Source organism: Elephas maximus, chromosome 18, assembly GCF_024166365.1.
Source record: "Elephas maximus indicus isolate mEleMax1 chromosome 18, mEleMax1 primary haplotype, whole genome shotgun sequence".
Classification (NCBI taxonomy): Eukaryota; Metazoa; Chordata; class Mammalia; order Proboscidea; family Elephantidae; genus Elephas; species Elephas maximus.
In genome coordinates, this window is record NC_064836.1 from 5167633 (window position 1) to 5190569 (window position 22937).

The 22937-nt window shown below is 36.8% G+C and overlaps 1 protein-coding gene across 12 annotated transcripts in view; it reads right to left on the reverse strand.

Moving 5' to 3' along the window:
• The window catches only part of DENND1B (DENN domain containing 1B), a 306443-nt gene that overhangs the window by 15714 nt on the left and 267792 nt on the right, over window positions 1-22937 (reverse strand). For all 12 annotated transcript variants that reach the window (XM_049857696.1, XM_049857693.1, XM_049857703.1 and 9 more), the window contains 2 exons: window positions 14993-15049; window positions 14038-14145 (listed from right to left, as the gene is read on the reverse strand). In XM_049857696.1, the coding sequence (XP_049713653.1) occupies window positions 14038-14145; window positions 14993-15049 (165 nt within the window). The remainder of the gene's footprint in view (window positions 1-14037; window positions 14146-14992; window positions 15050-22937) is intronic.

Consider the following 22937-nt stretch of genomic DNA (forward strand, 5'->3'; position numbering starts at 1 on the left):
ACCTTGAGACCAAGAAATGTATCTTTTAATTTATTTTGCTCTAAGTCCTCTTCAACTTAGGATGTAGAAAGCTGGAAGAGAATATTGTTCCCATTCTAACAATGGGAAAAAGAATCCTATTTTTTTATTGAGCCTATCAGAAAGCTGGGTTGCAAGGCAACAAAGTAAACTGAATTCCCTGATGGGACATAGAATCTGTTTCACCCTTGGCAAAGCACAGGAAAAGAGGTAAGAAATCTGCTAAAATTTTAATACAGTGTTAAGGTCAAGTATAGCCTAATACGTGGTTTGGAATGCTAGGACTCTGAGATGCAAGGGGAGTTTGCACTCATGTGTGAGCTCTTTTCCATAGATAAAATCCTATATATTCATTTACTATACCTGGCAACCCTACCACCCTGCGCGCTCATGAGAAGGATTGGGGGCAGGACTGGAGGCTGAGAAGAGCTCCCCTTAGAGGTGCAGGCCTGCAGGGGGTGACAGGCTGCTGCAGGGGACAAACACAAAGCCCACCCACTTTTTACAACACTTATTCAAAGGACATGAAAGCCAGCAGAGGGTCAGCAAACTCTCTCTTCCGAGACTACTGGAGGAGAGGTAGAAGAAAAATTCATTTGCTTCTGAGCTAGTAGGAAACTTTCCTGTCCCCCAAAACATAGGCAAAGGTCCACTGCTGCTGGGAGAGAAGTGGAAACAAAAACTCCCTGCCCAAGGGGAGGGGCAGGAAACCCTCTTGGGCACAGGAGCTTAACTGCTGCCATGCCCAGGTCTATTGCCACTGGTGGAGGGGCAGAAGATGCTTGTTTGCCCAAGACCCACAGACAGAAGGAAGCTTGGCTACCATGGGGAGGAAGAAGAGGGATACTGAGAGCCCTACAGCTAAGACCCAGGGGTGCAGGGTCTGCCTAGGATCAAAGCTAAACCAGAACACAAAGCCCACGAGGCTAGTGCAAGGGCAAAAACATTGAGAGAGACCCTGTACTTGGTTGGCTCAGGCGTACAGGGGCTGCTGGGAGTTGAGGGTGAAGTAAGAACACTGAGAAAAGCCGTCCAGTACCCCCGGCTCCACTCGAAGCACAAGGTAATAGTAGCCCACTGCAGGAAGAATTTGAATCCTGTGGCACACTGAAGGTAATGGTAACAACAACAAATTCCAAACCCAACTGAAGTCCTGAATAGATTGACTCAATCTCTCACACTAACAGCATTACAGAAGAGCCTTTCCCTTTCCTGCATATACATGCTCTTTACCTCACACTCTAGTGCTCTTCTACACATGGTGTTCAACATGCAATGAAAAATTACAAGACATACGTGTTGTAGCATGGGTTATACATGTAAAAAAAAAGTAGAAATTGTTATATTGGGGTATGTTCTGCAGTATATATTCTCAACCACAACAATAAAAAAAAACTATAAAAAGTTTTTAAGAAGAATTACGAGACAGACAAAAAAAGGATGAACAACACACATGAATAGATGGAGATTTTCAGCAGAGACATGGAATCTATTAAAAAGAGTCAAATGGAAATGCTAGAAATAAAACTATGATAAAAGAGAGGAATAATTTTTTTGATGGGTTTATCAGCAGACTGAGGAAAGAATCAGTGAATTTCAAGACAAGTCAGTAAAAATTATCCAAGCTGAAACACATCTGCAAAAAAAGAGAGCAGAAAATAACAAAAAAATGGAACAGATCATCCAAGGGCTGTGGGAGACTATCAACCAGTCTAATTCATTCTGCTCCTTACACATAGCAGGTATTAAACGAATTTTTATGGTGGTGGTGGTTGTAGCTGATAGAATTAAACAGTATTATCTAATACTTATTAAACTTTAGTCAGTGTTGGAAGAACTCATCCCATCACTACACTAACCCTAATCTTCACAATAATGATATAGGGCTGGACATTATTATCACCATTGTATAGATATGACGGCGAAGAGGCTTAGAGGGGCTAAAAAGGTTGCTCATGTTCACATACCATGCAAGCGGCAGAGCTGCTGTTCCCATCCAGGTTTGTTATACTCCAAAGCCTAAGATCTTAATGCTCCCACATGAGGCCTTTCTATTAACTGATGAGGGTGATAGTTAAGAACTGAAAAGAGGGAAGGGATGGCTATAAAGGTCAATGAAAGAAGAGTCTTTCTGGATTTGTAATTGGTGGGCCTTAAGAGGTTAAGAGGAGGTAAGTGATCTTGAAAGCTACTGGCCAGCAGGTCTAACACACAGCAGGTGTTCCAAAGAGGTACATGACTGAGCACACAGTAGCTATTCAGGTCGTTTTTGCTGAACTGATTTAGAATCTCCATTGTGGGGTTGTCCATTTGGTCCACATTTTACCACTAGAAACATTAATGAAAGCTTATTTTAATTAATATTAAGTTGGGGTCGATTCTGGAATTTGACTAACGTATTAAATGTTGGAGAGAAAATATTAGAAAGGTTGAATAAATTTTATGAGGCCATTGAAAAGTAGTTGTCTGTTGCTGTGATGCTAGGTTACTAATCCAAGTATCAGCTTATGCAATCATGACAGTCATTAGGTATAGAAAAGCTACTTAAATGCCCAAATGAAAGGATGTTTGGTATCCCACATTCCCACGATGGATTTCCCAGTAGGTATTTACACCAGCCCCAGAAGATCACATTTCCTGGGAAACGTATGTTCAATTTGAAGTCTCTGACTCCTTCTGAACTTCACTGGACGCAAAGGTATTTCAAATGAGGAAAATCAGGTTTACTCTAAGTAATGCAAATCAAGGTAAAGGGACCTTAGAATTGACCCCTTACAGAGTCCTGTTACTGAACACAGATTATAAAGTTGATTTTGGCAAAATACCGTATCAAACTCATCCCAGAAACATAGTACTTTAAACTCCTTTGTTCAGTGATGATTGCAGACTATATAAAAACCAATCCGATAGTGACACTCTACTAGGCATTCTAAAAGACTGTCTCTCGCTGAAGTCTGCTAATAGGTGGAAAGAAAGCCACGTATTCACAGAAGGTCTCACTATTCACCCACATTTATACGCATTATGGCTGTGAACTGATTAATACCGCTAAGCCAATTTTTAAGAGCTGTTCATGTGCTAAGTAATTATATTAATTGTAAATATTTAAAATACATTGTTTCATTATTTTTTCTGGTCTTTAATATTCAAGAATGCAAACTTTACCAAAGCTTTGCAGTAACTTTTCCAGGCCAAGAGAATATTGATCACTGTAAAATCAAAGCTAAATAAATAAATAGCCCTGTGATAAATAGCAAGCTACTTGCAATTTTACTTTTGCTGACAGGGTTTCAATATTTCAACATTTAAAAAGGTTTCTTAAAACAAAAGGAATCCACTCTAAGTTTCAATAAAACACAGGATTTGGTTCCCCTTACTAACTGATGTGGAGATGACTTTTCTAGCTAGGATAAACAATTAAAAAGTCAGCATCAGTGAGCAGAACCAGCTTATTTCCAACCATCTTAATAAATTGTACCAAGTACACAACTAAAGTACATAAGTATCTGATTTGCAAAATAAATATAGCTAGGCTTTATTTCTCAGGTTTACCATATCAACATATGGCAAGCATAAATGTGTGTATGTGTGTATATGTGTATGTATATGCACACACATATAAGTAGAAAGTCTTAAAATGGTTTCTGTATTGGATGTAGCCAAAATCCTTAATACAAATAGCAATTATATTTTAGTTTCAGAATAAAAACAGTTTTCAAAAGTGTTTACATTATAAATGTAAAAAAATGTAAAAGATACTGATAAAAAGGCAAAGGGGAAATGAACTTCTGTGAAATGACCAGTATTACACTCAATGTTAGAAAAGTCATTAAAAACTTCTTGAGAAGGCTGCAAACATAGCAATCCAATTTTCTAATCGGTATGGAGGCACAGGCTAACTTTTTAAGACCTTTGGAAATTGTTATAGTAATTTTATGTCACAGGAAATACAACAGTATGTAGGATATATAAATCGAGATCAAATTATAAAAAGATTCTATTATACTCCAATAGTTACATATCTGTTGACATTTCTGGCAATTTCTCCCCTGAGGGACACTAACAGGCAGTGGTGTAACCCCTACAAAAAAAAAAAAAAAGGCTGGTTTTTCCTTTCAACACTAGCATTGATCTCTGACCAACTTTACAAGCAGTTCTATACTCAAAATAGGAAGAAAATAGTTATTTCTTTTTCCTATGTCGCTGGGAGAAAATAAGAATTTGTCTATAAAAACTGGGTACTTTTTTTTTTTTACTGGGTTTTTTTTTGGCATACAGAGCTATTGTAAATCTCAACAAAAGTGCTTACAATAGTCAATAAGGTAACAGGAAAAAAACCTCACAAAGTTAAACAGGACAGAAAATAGCGAGGAAAGATACTAGTGATGCGATTACTGATATAAAGTCTAGAATGGTAATATTCATTAAATTTACTAAACAGAAAAAATGAATAGCTGTGTTTTTGTTTCAAGACTTTGTAATAAATGGCATAGCCATTTGTGGCAATAAATCTGAAGAGTAAAATTCTAACATCGAATAGGTACTTGTCAACTTAAAAACATCTCAGACTATACACTAAAAGTGTTCGCCTAAGTAAGATTAGCTTCCATTATGTCTTTTCAATATACTAGGTATAGGGTCTCTATGAATTGGAATTGACTCAATGCTAAATGGCAATGATTTTTTTTTTCTTTTTGCTTGTTTGTTTTTGGGAGGTATTGTTCGGCAGAGCTAAATATTTTTAAAATAAAGTCCCAGTCACAGTTACTGAAAGGAGGACTTGGTTTTGAATCATTTCTCTGATAGAATAATGTTCTGGAACAATTTTATGACAATATAAATGCCTCAATGTGTATTCCATGTGCTGTAAATTTTGTTTTGTGTAACCTTCCTCTTTCATGGAAGGAAAGTATTATATAATTTCCACTAGAGGGCACTGTTGTAATCCATATTGTGATTTTTTTTTCCCACAGATTTAACTATTAATGAAATTCGACATCTTGGAAATTAGTATCATTTCAACAGAGAAACTGCAGAGAAAATAACTTGCTTTCAAAATAACAACACGGTATCCATATTTTTCAAAGTGGACTAAAAATACCAAGTTTATAATTATGACGTTAGTTTCAGTTAGATTAGATATAGCCTATGTAAAACAGTGGCCTTGGATTGAAGACTTCTCAAATATGTTTTCATATAGGTAGTATTTTTACATAAAAAAGGCATCTGTTAATAGGAACACATTAATTTATTTCAAAAAAATTTTACCATTAGAAGCTTTCCAACAGATTTCCTTATCCCTTAACACACTTTAAAAAAAAAAAAATAGCTAGATCATAATAATACTGCTCTCAATATTGAGCCAAATTAAACAAAGTGCACAAAATACAAAATACAAAATTTAAGGTTTTTTTAAAATCATGACTTGGTTAAACTTATTTTTATTATTTTATAAAATCTACATTCAGCATTATTTCCAATTACCTGGGCCTCCTCCTCCCATACACATTTTCCCCCTCAGGCCAAGATTTTCTTATCTTGCAATTTACAATCACTTTTTCTTGCTCAGGAGAAGTAAGTGGCTATGTCCCCCAAAACAAGGACTATGACATTTCTTTCCTGGCCAACAGAACAAAGCTGTTCAATGGACTGTATTTTTCCAAAGATCCTAACAAGTGTGCCATTTTCTGAGATTTATCACCTGAGCAAGAATCACTATCTTTAAATTCATTTTATTCCCAGAACCTACTGAGTTCCTACAAAGAAAAGTGTGTCATAAACACAATACTATAACCGAAACCCTACTAGAACATTCTGAGTATAGCATCATTTATTACGCTGGGGAAGAACGTAATTTAGACAATCTAAGTTTTTATCTCATAAATTTCATGAAAACTTAATTTTGTTTGCAAACATTTTAAAATATGAGATTTATTATCTTAACATAAGCCATCTGATTGCTCATATTTTTCTTAAAGACACTAACATATTGGCATTTCTCTTAAATCCCCATTCACCCAAAACCTGGTTTCAAAATACTTGACTGGCAAGTCTCTGTGTGCCAAAAGGTACATATAACTTGTGAGAATGTTCATTAAAGATGAAAGTACATTACTCACCAGTTATAAAATGAGCTGATAGCTGTTGTGCTATATTCCATAAATTCATTAGAATGATTTATAAGCCATTAAATATATAAGAAATGAAACAGATAGCAAAGTTGTATTTTAAGTGTGCATATCGCCTTGTATAATGGGTAAAAAAGAAAATCACATAGATCAATCAAGGGCGAAAACATCTTCTTTATTGTGCATTCAAAAGATAACTATTTATTCTCAAACTGCTAATCTACATGGTAATATATTTAAAGAAAGAGAATAAATAACCACAGTTTAATAGCGTTTGGTCTTATTAACAGCAATTATGACTATTAAACATCTTTCTATTTGCAAACAGTGTATTTGGGTTAAAGTCTTGACTACATTCCAAGAAGGGGCATTTATGAACAGGCACACTGTTTTATACCATATTATATTGGAAAAATAACCTTCAATTCATATTTTCTGATGCTGCTTTTACATAATTAATAGAACAGGTTGAAAATGTGAGTGGATTGCTATTTGTCCCAGACATGAAATAGTTAAGAGTGATATGTGCGCCAGGGTTTTAATAGGGTTTAACAATAGAAAGCTTCAATCCTCCACTTCCACCAGATTTTGTTGTGGTGGTTTTGCCTTGCTTAGGGCCATCCATCTGTTAATGTCGACCTGCAGTACAACTAAGCTCCCTGCTCGTTCACTAGTCCAGTTGATGTGTGTGTGAGTGTGTGAGTGTGTGTCATGCAGACACACAGATACATCCACACCCTCACTGCTTAGACTAAGCCAAGAATGGCTAACAGTATTAAAGATGGGACAGTATCTTAGATTTATATAAGTTTTACATATTATTTAAAGGAAATTTCTTATTCTTGGAACAGAAAATTCCAATACGAATTTTCAAAGGCAAAATATTTTAGAACGTAACTTCAATGACAGACTTAATGATCTAAACAGTAATCATTAAGTCTTCAGTATTCTATTTTAAAATAAAATTGATGGAAGAAGTAAGTACATAGGATTAAAACTGTTCTGTACTGTGACCAGTGGCAGTATTCTCACTGGACTTGCTAAGGCCTTGTTTTCAATAAAACCGGAGGAAGATCCTTTCCCTGGAGTCCTGTTAGGCCGGGGCTGCTGTTGGAACTGTCATCTTCACACAAAAGTGAAAAGGGTTGGGCTTTACAAATGTGAAGCCTAATTGGGAGATCTCCATGCCAGTACCCTTGACATTTATTTAAGCCTCATCAACAAAACGGGAAATAACCATACTAATTAACACACCAGCACACAAACTACTATTTGTTGAGGTGGATTGTAGATTCACAATCTATTCCAAAAATAAGTTAAGTTATGGAACACAGGTTTAAAATAAGACATATTTAGATTTTTGTTCTATTCTACAGTTTCCAGATTATAAAACTTTACATATTTTTCTAACTTTAAAATATACTCTTGAAATTCAAATTATCATAATCTCATTTTCATCTTTTGAGAGACATAAAATAAAGTCTTTCACTGATAAGCCTAGCAATGCAAAGGGAAGTTCTTTTCATAGCTGAGATCAGGCTTCTCAAATTGACAATCTACAGAGCTAGGCCTGGAATGAGTGCAGTCCACCTTCTTTATTTAGATAATTTTATTGACAATAAAATGACATAGCAGAGGTCTGATAAATCAAGGGATTTTTCGGTACAACAAGCTATATATGTTTTTTCTAAGCCACAGACTGGAATCTAAAGCCATGCCTACTTAGAATGAAGATGGGTAATTTTAGGGCCCCCACTACTTTAGTGACTAGGGGTTCATTAGTGACTCTGAGCAGTAACTACCAAGAGACAACATCAGATGGTGCCACTGCTATAAAAGATCTGAAGCTTAATATATGTGTATATGTATATATGAATATCTACCAATAATTGAGTGCCTATTACGTGGCAGATATTGTATATGCATTACCTATGATGTCTACAGCAGCCCAGGAAAACGTATTGCTCTTATCATTTTGCCGATGCACAAAGCAAGGTTTGGGGATGTTATATTTTGCTCGATGCAAAATACTAGTACCTTTTTCAAAATCAAGGTGTATCTGGCTCTAAATTCCATGCCCTTGTCTTTAACTGCTGTCTTCTATAAGCACCCCAGCCCCCAGAAATGTACCCTAAAATAGTAGTTAAGTATTTAAAGTTCTAGGGTCAATTTGTCTGATTTCGAATCCCTATTCAGCTACTAATTACCTATAGAACTTCGGGCACATTTTTTAATCTGTTTGTCCCTCTATTTCTAAATGTGAAAACTACCCACTCTAAATGGATTGTTGGGAGTTTACATACATGAATATATACAGACAGTCTCACTGTTATCAAGGAACTGTATCTTCCTTCTTCCCCATGTTTTCCAAGGCTACTCTGGTACACATTTATATGACTTCAGCTTTATCAAAATTGAGGTTTAGAAAATAACAGTAAGAACATCGAAATTATCTGCATCACCACATCCTATAGGCCCCTACCGAATATTGCTCTAGGTAATGCAATTCACCATATGGCAAATCTTTAAAAAAGTTTGGTTATTTTAATATAAGATGGAGCCCAGAGCAAGGCTCCTTTTGAGGCATTACTGAGAGGCTGGTAGAGTCACTATGAGTTGGAATCTACTGGACGGCAACCGGTTTGGTTTGGTTTGGTTTTGGTTTGAACATTAGAAAGAGACGTTACTCTGCTAGCTCAGTGAGCTTTACACAAGGAAGAAAACAGTGTATTCTAAGCTTACTTCCACTTGTAGCCCGTTTTCTGTTTTGTTTGCTTTTTGTAAAAGTGGCACAACTCTCTTATGAGTGCTAAGGCAGTGGGGCTAGGACACTAAGCTGTCTTTAGAGCGGTATTAACGAACCTGAACATTTCCAACAGTAGAACATGCACAGAAGAGACCAAATAAAGAAAATCAAACTTCTGTCTCATGAAACAAAGATCCTTGCCTCTATTAGGTCCTTCCAGTAAACTGTGAGCTCTTGTGACACTGACTTCAGCTGTGGATCTTCAATACCTAGCCCCATTCCTCTTTCTCAGAGTATCTGTGTACCTCCCGAGCAAGTTTTTGTTTTTTTAACCTTTGGCATCGTGAATCATGCAGCTGTGTTTTTCTATTTGGCTTGCTAGGCAAGAGAATGCACCTACCAGCTACCTGTGACACTTACTTTCTCTCTGTCTTAAATCTTAACTAATTGAAACAAATTTTATTCTTTATTCTAATACTTTTTGAAGTTGTCAAACTATTTTTGGAAATAGGTGGAATATAAATAAACAAATACTAGTTTCTCTGACATATTTATTGATATCTAGATCTTGCCTTTAACCACACATAACTATTTCTTGAAATACTTACATATTTAATTGAAAGTCATAATATGCACAGATCTTATTATTATTACACTTGGAGAGTTGGGGGTAAGAATACTCATTGATCTGGCAATTATCACAAATCAATATGCTCACTGCTCTACCATCAGCTTTCTGTATCTTCCATAACACACTGGGGTCATATTTTGATGAAAAGTAATGAGACTGGATTATTTCCAAAATGTGAACCAAGCAAGTTTCCAAGATACTGGTCCACAAAGAAAAGGCTGCTCCCTCTTGATTTCCTCACCCAAAATGCAAAGGTGAATTATCCCACAACACATATGGATAGGCTGACCTTAAACTTACGAAGCTTCAGGTTTGTGATACGAGGATCCAGCCTCCAAGTACTTAAAAATACAGATTTTTTGCAAAGATGACTTTTTGTCAAATAATATTATGAGGTAATTAGAATTGGTAGATATCACTTGAGACATTGTCACAGCCCATAAAACCCTTTCTCTGATAACTGCCCCCGACTTACCCCTACCACCCTCCTGGTGTCCTTAGTAATATGGTACTCTGCCTTCTTCTTTGGCTTGAGTTGATGGAACCAAGATTAATGCCTGATACAAGTGTGCTAATTACATTCTTCCAAAAGAAACATAGATTTATGATTCAGGAATGATAGTCCGTTTCTAGTGGTTGCCTCACTTGAAGAGCAGCAAGTTCTGAATTGGGGCAAGGGAAGCAGAAAATGGCAACACACAGGAAGCACAATGAGCAGGCACACAGATGGAAGAGCAGACTGCGTATAAATAAACATCTTGAATTGACATTCAGGTCCTTAAAAGTAAATAATCCCCCAGCACACGGCAGGTGGAGTAGAAACTACTTTTAGAGCTGGCTGGATAAGTGGGGAAAAGGACCAAGAAACTCAGCAACAAAGGAATACTGAAGTAAACGTTGACGATTTTCCACAATCAGGTATTAGTGGCCCAATAGGTGGCAGCCTTCCATTCGCTGGTAGTGAGTCTTTTCAACAAGTCTATTCAACAAAGAGGATTTAATGTTGAATGAGACGTTTTCTTTCTCCTAAGCTGGAGAAGGATGGTTATTTCTGATGGTGGAAATCCTTCCGCATAAAAGCAAATTTTGCAAAGCCAAGTTCAGTTATCAACTTGATTAACTGTGGTCACTTCGGCCTCTGCCAGTTTTCTTAGTTACCCTTATATACTATTTCTTCTTCTCCCTCTCCCCTCTGGATTTTGGACTCAGGAACTGTAGTCCATTTTTTGTGGCTACTTGAACTGAAAGCCTGCAGGGTCTTTGTCACAGACACAGGAGAGCAGAGAAAGCCAGCGTACAGAATGCACAATACACCGATACGCAGACAGAACAGGCCAGGTACCGCTGAGAGAGAGGAGAGAGAGAGAGAGAGAGAGAGAGAGAGGCAGACAAGCAGGCAGGCAGCTCATCTCCTTCCCTGACTGCTTCTTCCATTTCCTAGTTCCAATCCCACCAGAGGCCTAAGTACATTCCTGTACTTGGATGTCCTAAGAAGCCCCTATATCCTTATAATAAAGCCTCCATTTTGTTTTACTTCATTTGTATGTTTGTTAGCACTACGGAATTAAAAAAATAATTCGAATCGGGGATTGCATGACAATTTTTATTTGAATGTTTTTTATGCTTTTATAAATAAGCTGATACCAGCTGCTGTCGAGCCGATTCTGACTCAGGATGGCCCCAAGCATGTCAGAGTAGAACTGCTGTCTATAAAGTTTGCAATGGCTGATTTTTTAGAAGTAGACTGCCAGGCCTTTCTTCCATGGTGCTTCTGGGTAGACTTGAACCTCCAATCTTTTGGTTAGTAGGCAAACACATTAACCATTTGTACCACCCAGGGACTTATAAATAAGCTGCTAGCCACAAACTGACTATCATTTCAGAGCACTATAACTATCAGTTCAAAGAAATAAAATTAGTATTACAAGAAAACATGATTCTGGTATCCTGGGGGAAAAATATGGCTGGAAAGTAGCAAGGAAAAAATTGAAGAGCCAGAAGCTCAGCTCTTCAGTAAGTGTACACGTGACTCTAAAACCAAATGATCAAACTTCAGCTACAGAAAAAATACAAGCAAAATATTAAATTAAGATAAATATTATTAGTGATCAGAAGTAGCAATGCTTAAAAAATTCAGCCGTTAGAGACTAGAGAAACCCTGACAGTACGGCCCCCGGACACCCTTCCAGCTCAGTAATGAGGTCACTCCCGAGGCTCACCCTTGGGCCGAGGACTGAACGGGCCCACGGAACAAAACAGGACCAAAGGGGGCGCCAGCCCCGGGGGGGGACTGGAGGGCAGGAGGGAGCAGGAAGGCTGGTAACAGGGAGCCCAGGGTTGAGAAGGGAGAGTGGTGACACGTTGTGGCATTGTTAACCACTGTCATAAAGCAGTATGTGTACTGACTGTTTAAGGAGAAACTAGTTTGTTCTGTAAACTTCCACCTAAAGTACTACAAAAAAAAAAAAAACTTAGCTGTTAAAACGGATGCACACACAGATATATACATCTATTCATATAACGAAACACATGCATGTCAAGAAACATATATATTGGGTACACATGCCGTAACTCAGATATTTATTGCTTAAAGTAAAAATTAGTATGCAGACACTATCAGCAACTGCTTAATAATACTAAATATGTTGGTTTAACCAATTCCTATATAACAAACAAGAAAAGCATATTAGAGTACTTAATTGAATAAGCCCCACTTCTCTTAATTCTTGTTAATGTCAACATTTTGTTGTCCATCTGAAAATCATAAAATGCTAATTAATGAATGTAATGGAATTAATGATATTACAATAAATGATAGCCCTGAGGATTCAGTATAAGTATATAATGGACACAGCCTATTGTCTTGTAGGGTGTTCTGTTACCTAACACATTTTTTCTCTCGGAACTTGCATCTCTAAGAATTAACAGAAAACAATCAATTGGTAATAATTAGAATTAAATTATTATAAAAAGTTACAACATGTTAAATGAAAGGAAGATTTAGAAATTTAAGTATGAGGAGCAGATATAATATTTTTCTTAACTTAAAACAGACATTTAGGAAAGGTACTTTCCAATTTAAATATTCTATTTTTATCTTATAGAATCATATGGATAACAAAACTCCAATTTTTTTCCACATAAAAATCTATTCATCATGCTAAGCATAACCAAAACGCTCCGATATTAAGGCAGGACACAGTAGACAAAAAAATGTTTAAGATGCTGACACTTGAGAACAGATAGACAAGCAATTAAACATACTGTGATGGGACAAAAACCAGAGAAATCAATAGCAAATCCATTATTAGGTTATAAGTTAATAAAGGTTTTCTAGGTAAGGGTAGTGGCCAAAAAAGGTTTCTGCATTCACAGAATAATTATTTTATTGAAGAGCTTTTTAGGTCATACAATCAGCATTCACTATTAGTATGCTGTTACTAAGCAATTCTAACATATGAAAATATCAGCATCATAAAATGGATGCCTGAGAAGACACTTAATATGTGACAAAAATGCTTCCATGAGGGCAGAGACTTTTTGTTTTAGTTTTAGGTAGGGAGTTAGTACAGGCCTACTGGCCTTCTCATTTTTAAAGACATGCGGAAGCACTTTTTCTTTACAGCCATCTGACGCCTGCAGTGCCTGGGTACCAAGAAAGCTAAGGCAGCATTAGAGATGGGTTCCCAGCCCACTCTGCCACCACCCAGCTATGAGACTTAGGGGCAAATGATGTGAACACTCTGGTTATCATCTGTAAACTCTGGCAACTGCAATAATTAAAATGCTATATAGCCTCTTTCACTTTTGTAATTTTTTAACTATAATCCACTCCAGAATTCTTTTTAAAAGCTGTTTTCTAAGGCTACTTAAAACACAATTTGGTTTATAAAAATTTAGCTTACTTAAAATCTTTAGAAACCTACCTATGATGCAAAATCAGAGACACACCCAGCTGTCATTCTGATCATTTTCTCATTCTGGGACAACATTTTAAGATAAGCAGAAGCTTTAAATGTTTGTAGCAAATAAAATATTTAACCTTAGAAAAACACAGACACATACTACTTCCTACTCTAATTTTCACAGCTTATTTTAATGGTTAAATCCCCACCTATGAATTTCATTTTATTTTTGTAGTGAAGGAAATCTGTGATGTTCTGTTCATCACCATGCCCATTCATACTCTACAGCAATCACACATTTAATGGTCTCTCCCCCACAATGAACGGTAGCTCCCTGAGGATGTGCCTTAACGAACACGTGGAGTCTCAAATCTGGAGCACCTTATTCCTGATGCCCTCGTGGTCGGCCCTCATGCCATCTACTCCCCTCCTTGACTAAAACTACAGGATTTCTTACATAAGCTAAAAATGAATGGGTCCAAAATTGTCTCTAAAGAATTCCATGTCATTATTGTGTGCCATCGAGTTGATTTCAACTCGTAGTAACCTCATGTGACAGAGAATTACATAATTTTAGAATGTGGTGCCACTAGGGATAAATACTCTTACCTGGGCAAGTTTACGCTTTTCTAGATTTTCTCCCTTTTCATTGTGTAATGTGTAAACTGGAGTATATTGTACAGAACCAGAACAGGCTCCATAATCTTCCTCATTTTCCTACACATGAAGAAATACATAGGTAACTATTTTAAAATACTTTTTTATCATTACTGTTATTCGATTAATATGCAAAGCATAAGATACAGATGCAAATAAAATAACCAATTACAAGTTTGAAGACCGTATTTGGGAAGAAAATGTATTCTGTTATAATATAAACTGGTAATTTCCAAAATAAGTTCTGATTGTTTTGAATAATTTGAATAAGACTTACATGAAAATAATTTGCTTTCTATCAATACACTGAAGTATTAGGTCATCCTTTCTCTCCAAAGGTAGAAATTCAAAACATAACAGTTGATAATATCTGCAGAGCTATAATGTGTAATCAAATCAAACACAAACCACCCATGCATAAATATTCATATACATATAAAATTCATAGATTCAAATACAAATGCTTATATCCAGTCTTATAAACCAAAAACTTGCTTCAATTTAAAATAACTTCTATTGTAAAAATCCTATAAAACCAAGTGATGGCATTCCTGGTTCAATTCTACACTAAAGATTATCTTTTTGAAAAAAATTCTCAGCTTGAAGCAAGAACTTCAATTGTGATATCAACACAATCAACTTTATGAAAACATACATCCTGTTAAAGCGTCTTTGAAGATTTCTGTAGTTCTCTGATAAAATATGCAAACAATAAAGGGATTATTCAGTGGATGCATATAGAATAGCAGATAGGTGCTGGAGGGCTTGTTATGAAAAATACATCCTTGAACAAAGGGCTAAGCATATTTCGAAAGTCATTAAAAACACACATCTCATGTGATTCGTAAAGTATACGCTTCACACAATGCAAGAATTAAGACAGAATGAAAAGAAGGCTATGACCTACCTTGTGTTTCAGCTTACTCTTCACTTCCTTTATTCCCTGCTTTGCATGATTTTTTGCCTGGAAAACGATAATACAAGTGTCTGGCTCAGCATGGTACTAGTACTGTTTAAAGAATAATTACATGAGATCACATTTAATGAAAATTGGTAACTATCCATATTATTTAGAAAAGGAACAGATTATAATCTTTTCAGGGACAGAGTACCGCTTACTATTATACCTAAATTAGTTGATGAAAAAGCGATTAGTCTCTACTTGTTTATTAACCTCAGACAAAGGGAACATTTAGCCTATTTTGCCTCCTAAACCATAAAGAACACAAAGCGAGGCAACCAGATGACCACAGCCCAGTCTTCATTTGAAACCATGACAAACTGGGAGAGAAGAATGGAAAGTGCTTCACAGCAGCAGGTTATCAGAGAAAAGTTTGGACTTTAAGAAACTCAGGCAAATTTGCAAAGTCTTACTTACCAAAGTGCTTTCACAGGCAGACAGATTTGTGAAAGCAAAACCATCCTAATGGTAAGATTTATCATACCTAGTTATTCCGGTAAAGATTGAAAGTCATTTAACAATTTAAGGGTTACCCTAATGTTCGTAGGGCATCTGACTCCAGCATTGGAGTCTCTCAGATCCTGTTGTGAATCCTGTGGGGTATAACTTAACTACAGACAACTGGGGGTGGGAGAGCTTTCATAAAACCCTTCGCCTTTGTTCACTGGAAATTCTCACTCACAGTGGTCATAGTAAAAACAAGAAAAGAAACTTACGTTATTTTGTGTTTCCTAAGCATATGATTGTGTGCAGTCAGTACAACAACCTTATAAAGTTAGTAGTATTATTATTATTATTCCATTTGACAAAGAAAACTGAGGAAAGAAACTCAGAGAGGCTAAGTTCATATATCCAAGATTCAAACCCAGGTCTACGTGATTCCAAAGTAAAACTCCTTCCCATCTCGAATGAGATGGAGACACTAAAGAGGGACTAAGGTTTTTAAAATACATTGACTGAATTTGAGCCTCAATCTATTGTTGTCAGGTGCCATCAAGTCGGTTCCTACTCATAGCGCCCCTATATACAACAGAACGAAACAGTGCAGGGTCCTGTACCATCCTCACAATTGTTGCTATGTTTGAGCCCATTGTTGCAGCCACTGTGTCAATTCATCTCATTGAGAGTCTTCCTCTTTTTCACTGACTCTCTACCAAACATGATGTCCTTCTCCAGGGACTGATCCCTCCTGATTAACGTGTCCAAAGCATGTGAGAGGAAGTTTCGACATCCTTACTTCTAACGAGCGTTCTGGCTGTATTTCTTCTAAGACAGATTTGTTTATAATTCAAATGTATCAATTCTTCTTTTGTCTTCCTTATTCATTGTCCAGCTTTCCCATGCATATGAGATGACTGAAAATGATGATTGAGTTGGGTCAGGCACACCTTCATCCTCAAAGTGACATCTTCGCTTTTTAACACTTGAAAGAGGTCTTTTGCAGTAGATCTGCCCAAAGAAATATGTTATTTGATTTCTTGGTGGATCCAAGTAAAATGAAATCCTCGACAACTTTGATATTTTTTCCATTTATCATGATGTTGCTTATTGGTCCAGTTGTATTTTTTTTTCTTTTTTATGTTGAGGTGTAATCCATACTGAAGTCTTTGATCTCCATCAGAAAGTGCCTCAAGTCCCCTCCATTTTCAGCAAGCAAGGTTGTGTCATCTGCTTATCGGAGTTTGTTAGTGAGTCTTGATGCCATGTTCTTCTCCATATAGTCCAGCTTCTCAGGTTATTTGCTCTGCATACAGGCTGAATAAGTACAGTGAAAGGATACAACCCTGACGCACACCTTTCCTGATTTTAAACCACGCAGTATCCACTTGTTCTGTTCAAATGACTGTCACTTGGTCTATGTGCAGGTTCCATATAAGCACAATTAAGTGTTCTGGAAATCCCAGTCCTCACAATGCTATATATAATTTGTTATGATCCATAAAGTCAAATGCCTTTGCATAGTCAATAAAACACAGGTAAACATCTTCCTGGTATTCTCTGCTTTCAGCCACGATCTATCTGATATTGGCAATGCTATCCCTCATTCCACATCCTCTTCTGAATCTGGCTTGAATTTCTGTCAATGTACAGCTGCAACCTCTTTTCAATTATCTTCAGCAAAATTTTACTTACATGTGATATTAATGATGTTTGATAATTTCTGCATTCTGCTAGATCAACTTTGTTTGCATTCTGCTAGATCAACTTTGTTTGCAGTGGGCACTTATATGGATCTCTTCCAGTTGGTTGGCCAGGTAGTTGTCTTCCAAATTTCTTGGCATAGACGAGTGAGCACCTCCAGCCTTGCATCTGTTTGTTGAAAGATCTCAATTGGTATTCCATCAATTACTTAAGCCTCATTTTTTGCCAGTGCCTTCAGTGTAGCTTGGACTTCTTCTTTCAATACCATTGGTTCTTGCGCGTATGCTAGTTTCTGAGATAGCTAAACATCAACGAATTCTTTTTGATAAGTTACTTTGTGTATTCCTTCCATCTTCTTTTAATGCTTCCTGCATCATTCAATATTTTCCCCGTAGAATCCTTCAATATTGCAACTTGAGGCTTGAGTTTTTCATCAGTTCTTTCAGGTGAGAAATGTCGAGTATTCTTCCCTTTTGGCTTTCTAACTCCAGGCCTTTGTACATTTCATTATAATACTTTACTTTGTCTTCTCCAATCGCCCTTTGAAATTTTCTGTTCAGCTCTTTTACTTCATCATTTCTTCCATTCACTTCAGCTATCCTATGTTAAAGAGCAAGTTATAGTCTCTTCTGACATTCATTTTGTCTTTTCTTTCTTTACTGTCTTTTTAATGACCTTTTGATTCTTCAAGTATGATGTCCATGATGTCATACCACAAATTGTCTCATCTTTGGTCAGTAGAGTTCAATGTACCCAATCTATTCTTGAGATAGTCTCTAAATTCAGGTAGGGTATACTCTCTAGGTCATACTTTGGCTCTCATGGACTTGTTTTAATTTCTTCAGCTTCAACTTGAACTTGCATATGAGCAATTGATGGGCATATGTGCCTCATTCTACAGACATGGAAACTGAGGGAATGCAGACTCAGGATTTTCTAACCCCAAAGTCCCTGCTCCTTCTATTAAGCCATCCTACTTTCCTTAAGCTGCTTCTAGAAAAAGTTAATAAATATCTTTCCTTCCTAAGCTCCTTGAGTGGAAGGATCTTATTTTTTTCCAGTTAATATCTGTACTACCCACCATAGTAACTGGCATAAAGTAGCTGCTCAAGAAATGTCTCAAGTTATACTAAACAACAATTTTTTTTGTTAATGAGACAAAACCAAAACATATTACATATAGTAAGAGATAATGTGAAAACCAGATAACACTAAATTACCTTTCTATTGTTCTTTGTAGTCAGTAAAGCATTTTCATATTCATCATTTTATTTATAAAGCCACTGCATCTACTTAATGGGTCCTGTATTAATCCCTACATTTCAACCAGGTAAAACTAAAAAATTATCAAACCTGGATGAATGGACATGGGGAATCCACAGTGTAGAGGGAAAGGCGGAGAATGCTGATACATTATGGTGATTGCAACCAATGTCACAAAACAACTTGTGTATAAATTGTTGAATGAGAAACTAATTTGTGCTGTAAACTTTCACCTAAAACACAATAAAATAATAATAAAAAAACTATCAAGAGAAAATGCTTCTGTTCCTGTCTCTTAGAATTTGTACCCACCTCTGCTCACACTTGGGACTATTTTTCAGTTTACCTAACAATCCTCTACTCTTTCAAAACCCTCCTGATTCACACTAATCTTTTCAGATGCCCCTTAGTGTATACAGTTGAATCTGGTCAATCTATTCCACGGTTCTATAATTTGTGTACTGATTCATTTAGATACATATTCCTTTATTTCCCCTTCATCCTCTTCAAGGCTACCTGCAAGATGGAATGCAGGTTTTCTCTATCCTTATCAACTTACCAAGTTGAAACTTAACAAATACAAGTTGAAACTTAGCAAAGCTCAAATATTCTCTACAGAAAGGCATTAAGAAAATGGCTTTGGCTAAGGATTTAAAATGCAAAGACCTGAGTTTATGGCTCCCTGACACCCTTTTAGCTCAGTAATGAAGTCACTCCTGAGGTTCACCCTTCAGTCAAAGATCAGACAGGCCCATAAAACAAAACGAGATTAAAGGGGCATACCAGCCCAGGGACAAGGACTAGAAGGCAGAAGGGAACAAGAAAGCTGGTAATATGGAATCCAAGGTTGAGAAAGGGGAGTGTTGACATGTCGTGGGGTTGTTAACCAATGTCATAAAACAATGTGTGTACTGTTCAATGAGAAGCTAGTTTGTTCCGTAAACCTTCACCTAAAGTACAATAAAAATAAATAAATAAAATGCAAAGACCTAACAAGAAAGTTGGTTTAGAAAACCTTTGAGTCAAATCAAATATGCATTTCACTTTGTTGTTACTCTTAGATTTATAAGAAAGTATGTGTGCCAATCCTAGTTTCCTTTATGGCCCCTGTAAACAGAAAAACAAAACTGACTTTGGGATAACATCCTTATTTACTTCAGCAAATATTTATCAGTACTTCTGTCGTATGCTCAAAGCGCAGAACAAAGTGATAGGGATACAGGTATAAAAGCAAGGATGGTATCTCTTTCACTCACAGTAGTTGTCTTACTCACTGCTATATCCCCAATGACAAGTACAATGCCTAGTTCATGGAAGGAAACTCAAGTAATTTGTTTAATGAATGAAATCGAGGTAAAAACAGTGTTCTCGCTTTGAAAAAATTTACTAACTACAGAAAAGCAGGGTAAATGCTCCGTTATAATCATACAATAGAAATCAGGAATCTTGTTTGCAGCAATTTGTGGTGAAAGGAAGAATTTCAGAGTACAGATTTCAGAATATGAGCAGTTCTGGAAAGATAAGTTTTATGTACAACTATGAAGGTCACTGGTAGTTCAGCAGTTAAGAGCTCAGCTGTGGTTTGAATTCACCAGCTACTCCTTCGAAACCCTACAGGGCAGTTCTACTTTGTCTTATAGGGCTGTTAGATGTCGGAATCAGCTCAATGGCAATCAGTTTGGTTTTGTTTGGGTTATGAAGGACATAAATTGACTTATATATCTGCCACACACCTCTTGATTCATGTAGGACATGATTTCAAGATAAATGATAACAGTGATTAAGCATCTCCTGGAGAACTTAATTTGTCTGAAATTATTTGAAAAGATAGTTTTCCAAAGAGAAAAATTCTGAATTTGAAAACATTTTACTGCTTTGCATAAAAGGGTCTGAAACAACATATTTGACTGATTAGAAAAAGTTTTAAATAGCAAGTGAGGTTTTAAACATGTTTGCTTTATCTTTGTGCTTTTATGGAAGAATATGAGGGCATTAAGGATAAAAAACCTGTTTGGCCAAAACGATACACTATAACTTCTTTAAGCCTGGAGAAAAACTTCATGTGAAACTTCAGGGAAAAATAAAAAAAACAGATAGGGGTACTTGATTGTGAAACCTTTTTTAAGAATCTTAATTGAATGCTAGAAACATGGCTCCACCATTGTTTGATTTTTTCACATAGCAGCTGTGTGCTATTTCACTGTGAAAAATTAAAACCTCTTCAAAAACTGTACTTAAATCAACCCACCAGTATTAATGGGAGGGAGCAATCCACTCAGGCAGGTTTCCTAGCAAAGTCAAGAAACAAGAGGCAGAGGCTGATGTTTCCAAGGCAAAATGATAACCTCCTTTTAATGTTGCTTTATAATAAGGCTTCGAATACTTCAAATGGTATTGTAAAGTTAACTCTCTAGATTAGCATCCCTATTGTAAAATGGAATCTTTCAAAGAGATTGGTTAGACGGAAATGGGGGCTACATATGTATCAAAATTGTAAGCCAAGGAAAGAATGTAAGTTCTAAACTTATGAAAAACATATTATTCTATTACGTACTCAATCGGGTCAACCCATTTACTGAGGAAATATTTGAAGATGAGTTCTTACAAAATCAAAACTACTGTCCTAATTTTTTTTAGAAATATAGGCTATATATGATTCATTGAATTAAAAAAAAAAAAAACTACTAGCCTATTATATTACAGACCCATTATATTATAGAAGGTACAGCTCCTCCCTCAAGAAGCTACTGGTCTAGTATTAGAGATAAACACATACACAGAAAAAACAAGTGCCAAAACAGAAGTGCATTTACGGGCCCTGTGGGAACACAGGGTGATATATAAGTCTTTTCTACTGGGGTTGGGAAAATGTTTTCCGGGGAACTAATGCCTGAACCGGAAACCCTGGAGGCGTACTGGTTAAGTGCTATGGCTGCTAACCAAAAGGTCGGCAGTTCAAATCCACCAGGTGCTCCTTGGAAACTCTATGGGGCAGTTCTACTCTGACCTACAGGGTGGTTATGAGTTGAAACTGACTTGATGGCAATGGGTTTAGTTTGGTTTGGGAATGCCTGAGCCAGAGCCCTGGTGACACAGTGGTTAATGTGTCCGGCTGTGAACCAAAAGGTTGGCAGTTCGAACCCATTAGCTGCTCCATGGGACAAAGATGTGGCAGTCTGCTCCCTTAAAGATTACACTCTGGAAACCCTACGGGCAGTTCTGCTCTGTCCTATAGGGTCACTATGAGTCAGAATCGACTTGACAGCAGCGAGTTTGGGTTTTTTGGTTTAATGCCTGAACTAAGTCTTATAGAATGAACTGGAATTTACAGGTAAATAAAGGTCAACAAATGGACATTGCAAATAGGAGGAATGGCTAGTGCAAGAACAGAGAGGAAGAAGAGAACATCTTGAAGTCATGAAATGAGGAGTAGCTCAGAATCTTAAGAGATATGGAAAACTCAGGAGGGGCATGAAACTGGACAGGAGGGGCCAAGTCTTGAAGGGTCTTGGGTACCTGATTAAAGAGATTTTTCTCTTATTGTATTTATTGTTGTTATTATTTTACTATTAAAAAAAAAAAACCAAAAATCATTGAAGAATTTTAATTACAGAAAGTCAAGGATCTGTGACTTGAGGGAAGAGATCTTGCATATTCTTTTTCTATTTCAGCCTCAAATATACAATGAGAATTTGAAATACGTTGTTGAATGAGAGAATTAAATCTTATAAAATGGCACTTCAATTTGCATGTAGATGTTTTGCTGATAGCTTTGAAAAAAAATTTTTTTAGATTACATAAAGAAGTATCATATCTATTTTGTTGTTGTTAGGTGCCATCGAGTCAGTTTCAACTCACAGTGACCCTATGCACAACAGAACAAAACACTGCCCGGTCCTGAGCCATCCTTACAATTGTTGTTATGCTTGAGCTCACTGCTGCAACCACTGTGTCAATCCACCTCATTGAGGGTCTTCCTCTTTTCCGCTGACCCTGTACTCTGCCAAGCATGATGTCCTTCTCCAGGGACTGATCCCTCCTGACAACATGTCCAAAGTATGTAAGATGCAATCTCGCCATCCTTGCCTCTAAGGAGCATTCTGGCCGCACTTCTTCCAAGACAGATTTGTTTGTTCTTTTGGCAGTCCATGGTATATTCAATATTCTTCGCCAATACCACAATTCAAAGGCGCCAACCCTTCTCCAGTCTTCCTTATCCATTGTCCAGCTTTCACATGCATATGATGCGATTGAAAATACCATGGCTTGGATCAGGCGCACCTTAGTCTTCAGGCTGACATCTTTGCTCTTCAACGCTTTGAAGAGGTCTTTTGCAGCAGATTTACCCAATGCAATAAAAAAAAAAAAAAAAAAAATGCATCTCCTGATTTCTTGACTGCTGCTTCCATGGCTGTTGATTGTGGATCCAAGTAAAATGAAATCCTTGGCAACTTTAATCTTTTCTCCATTTATTATGACGTTGCTC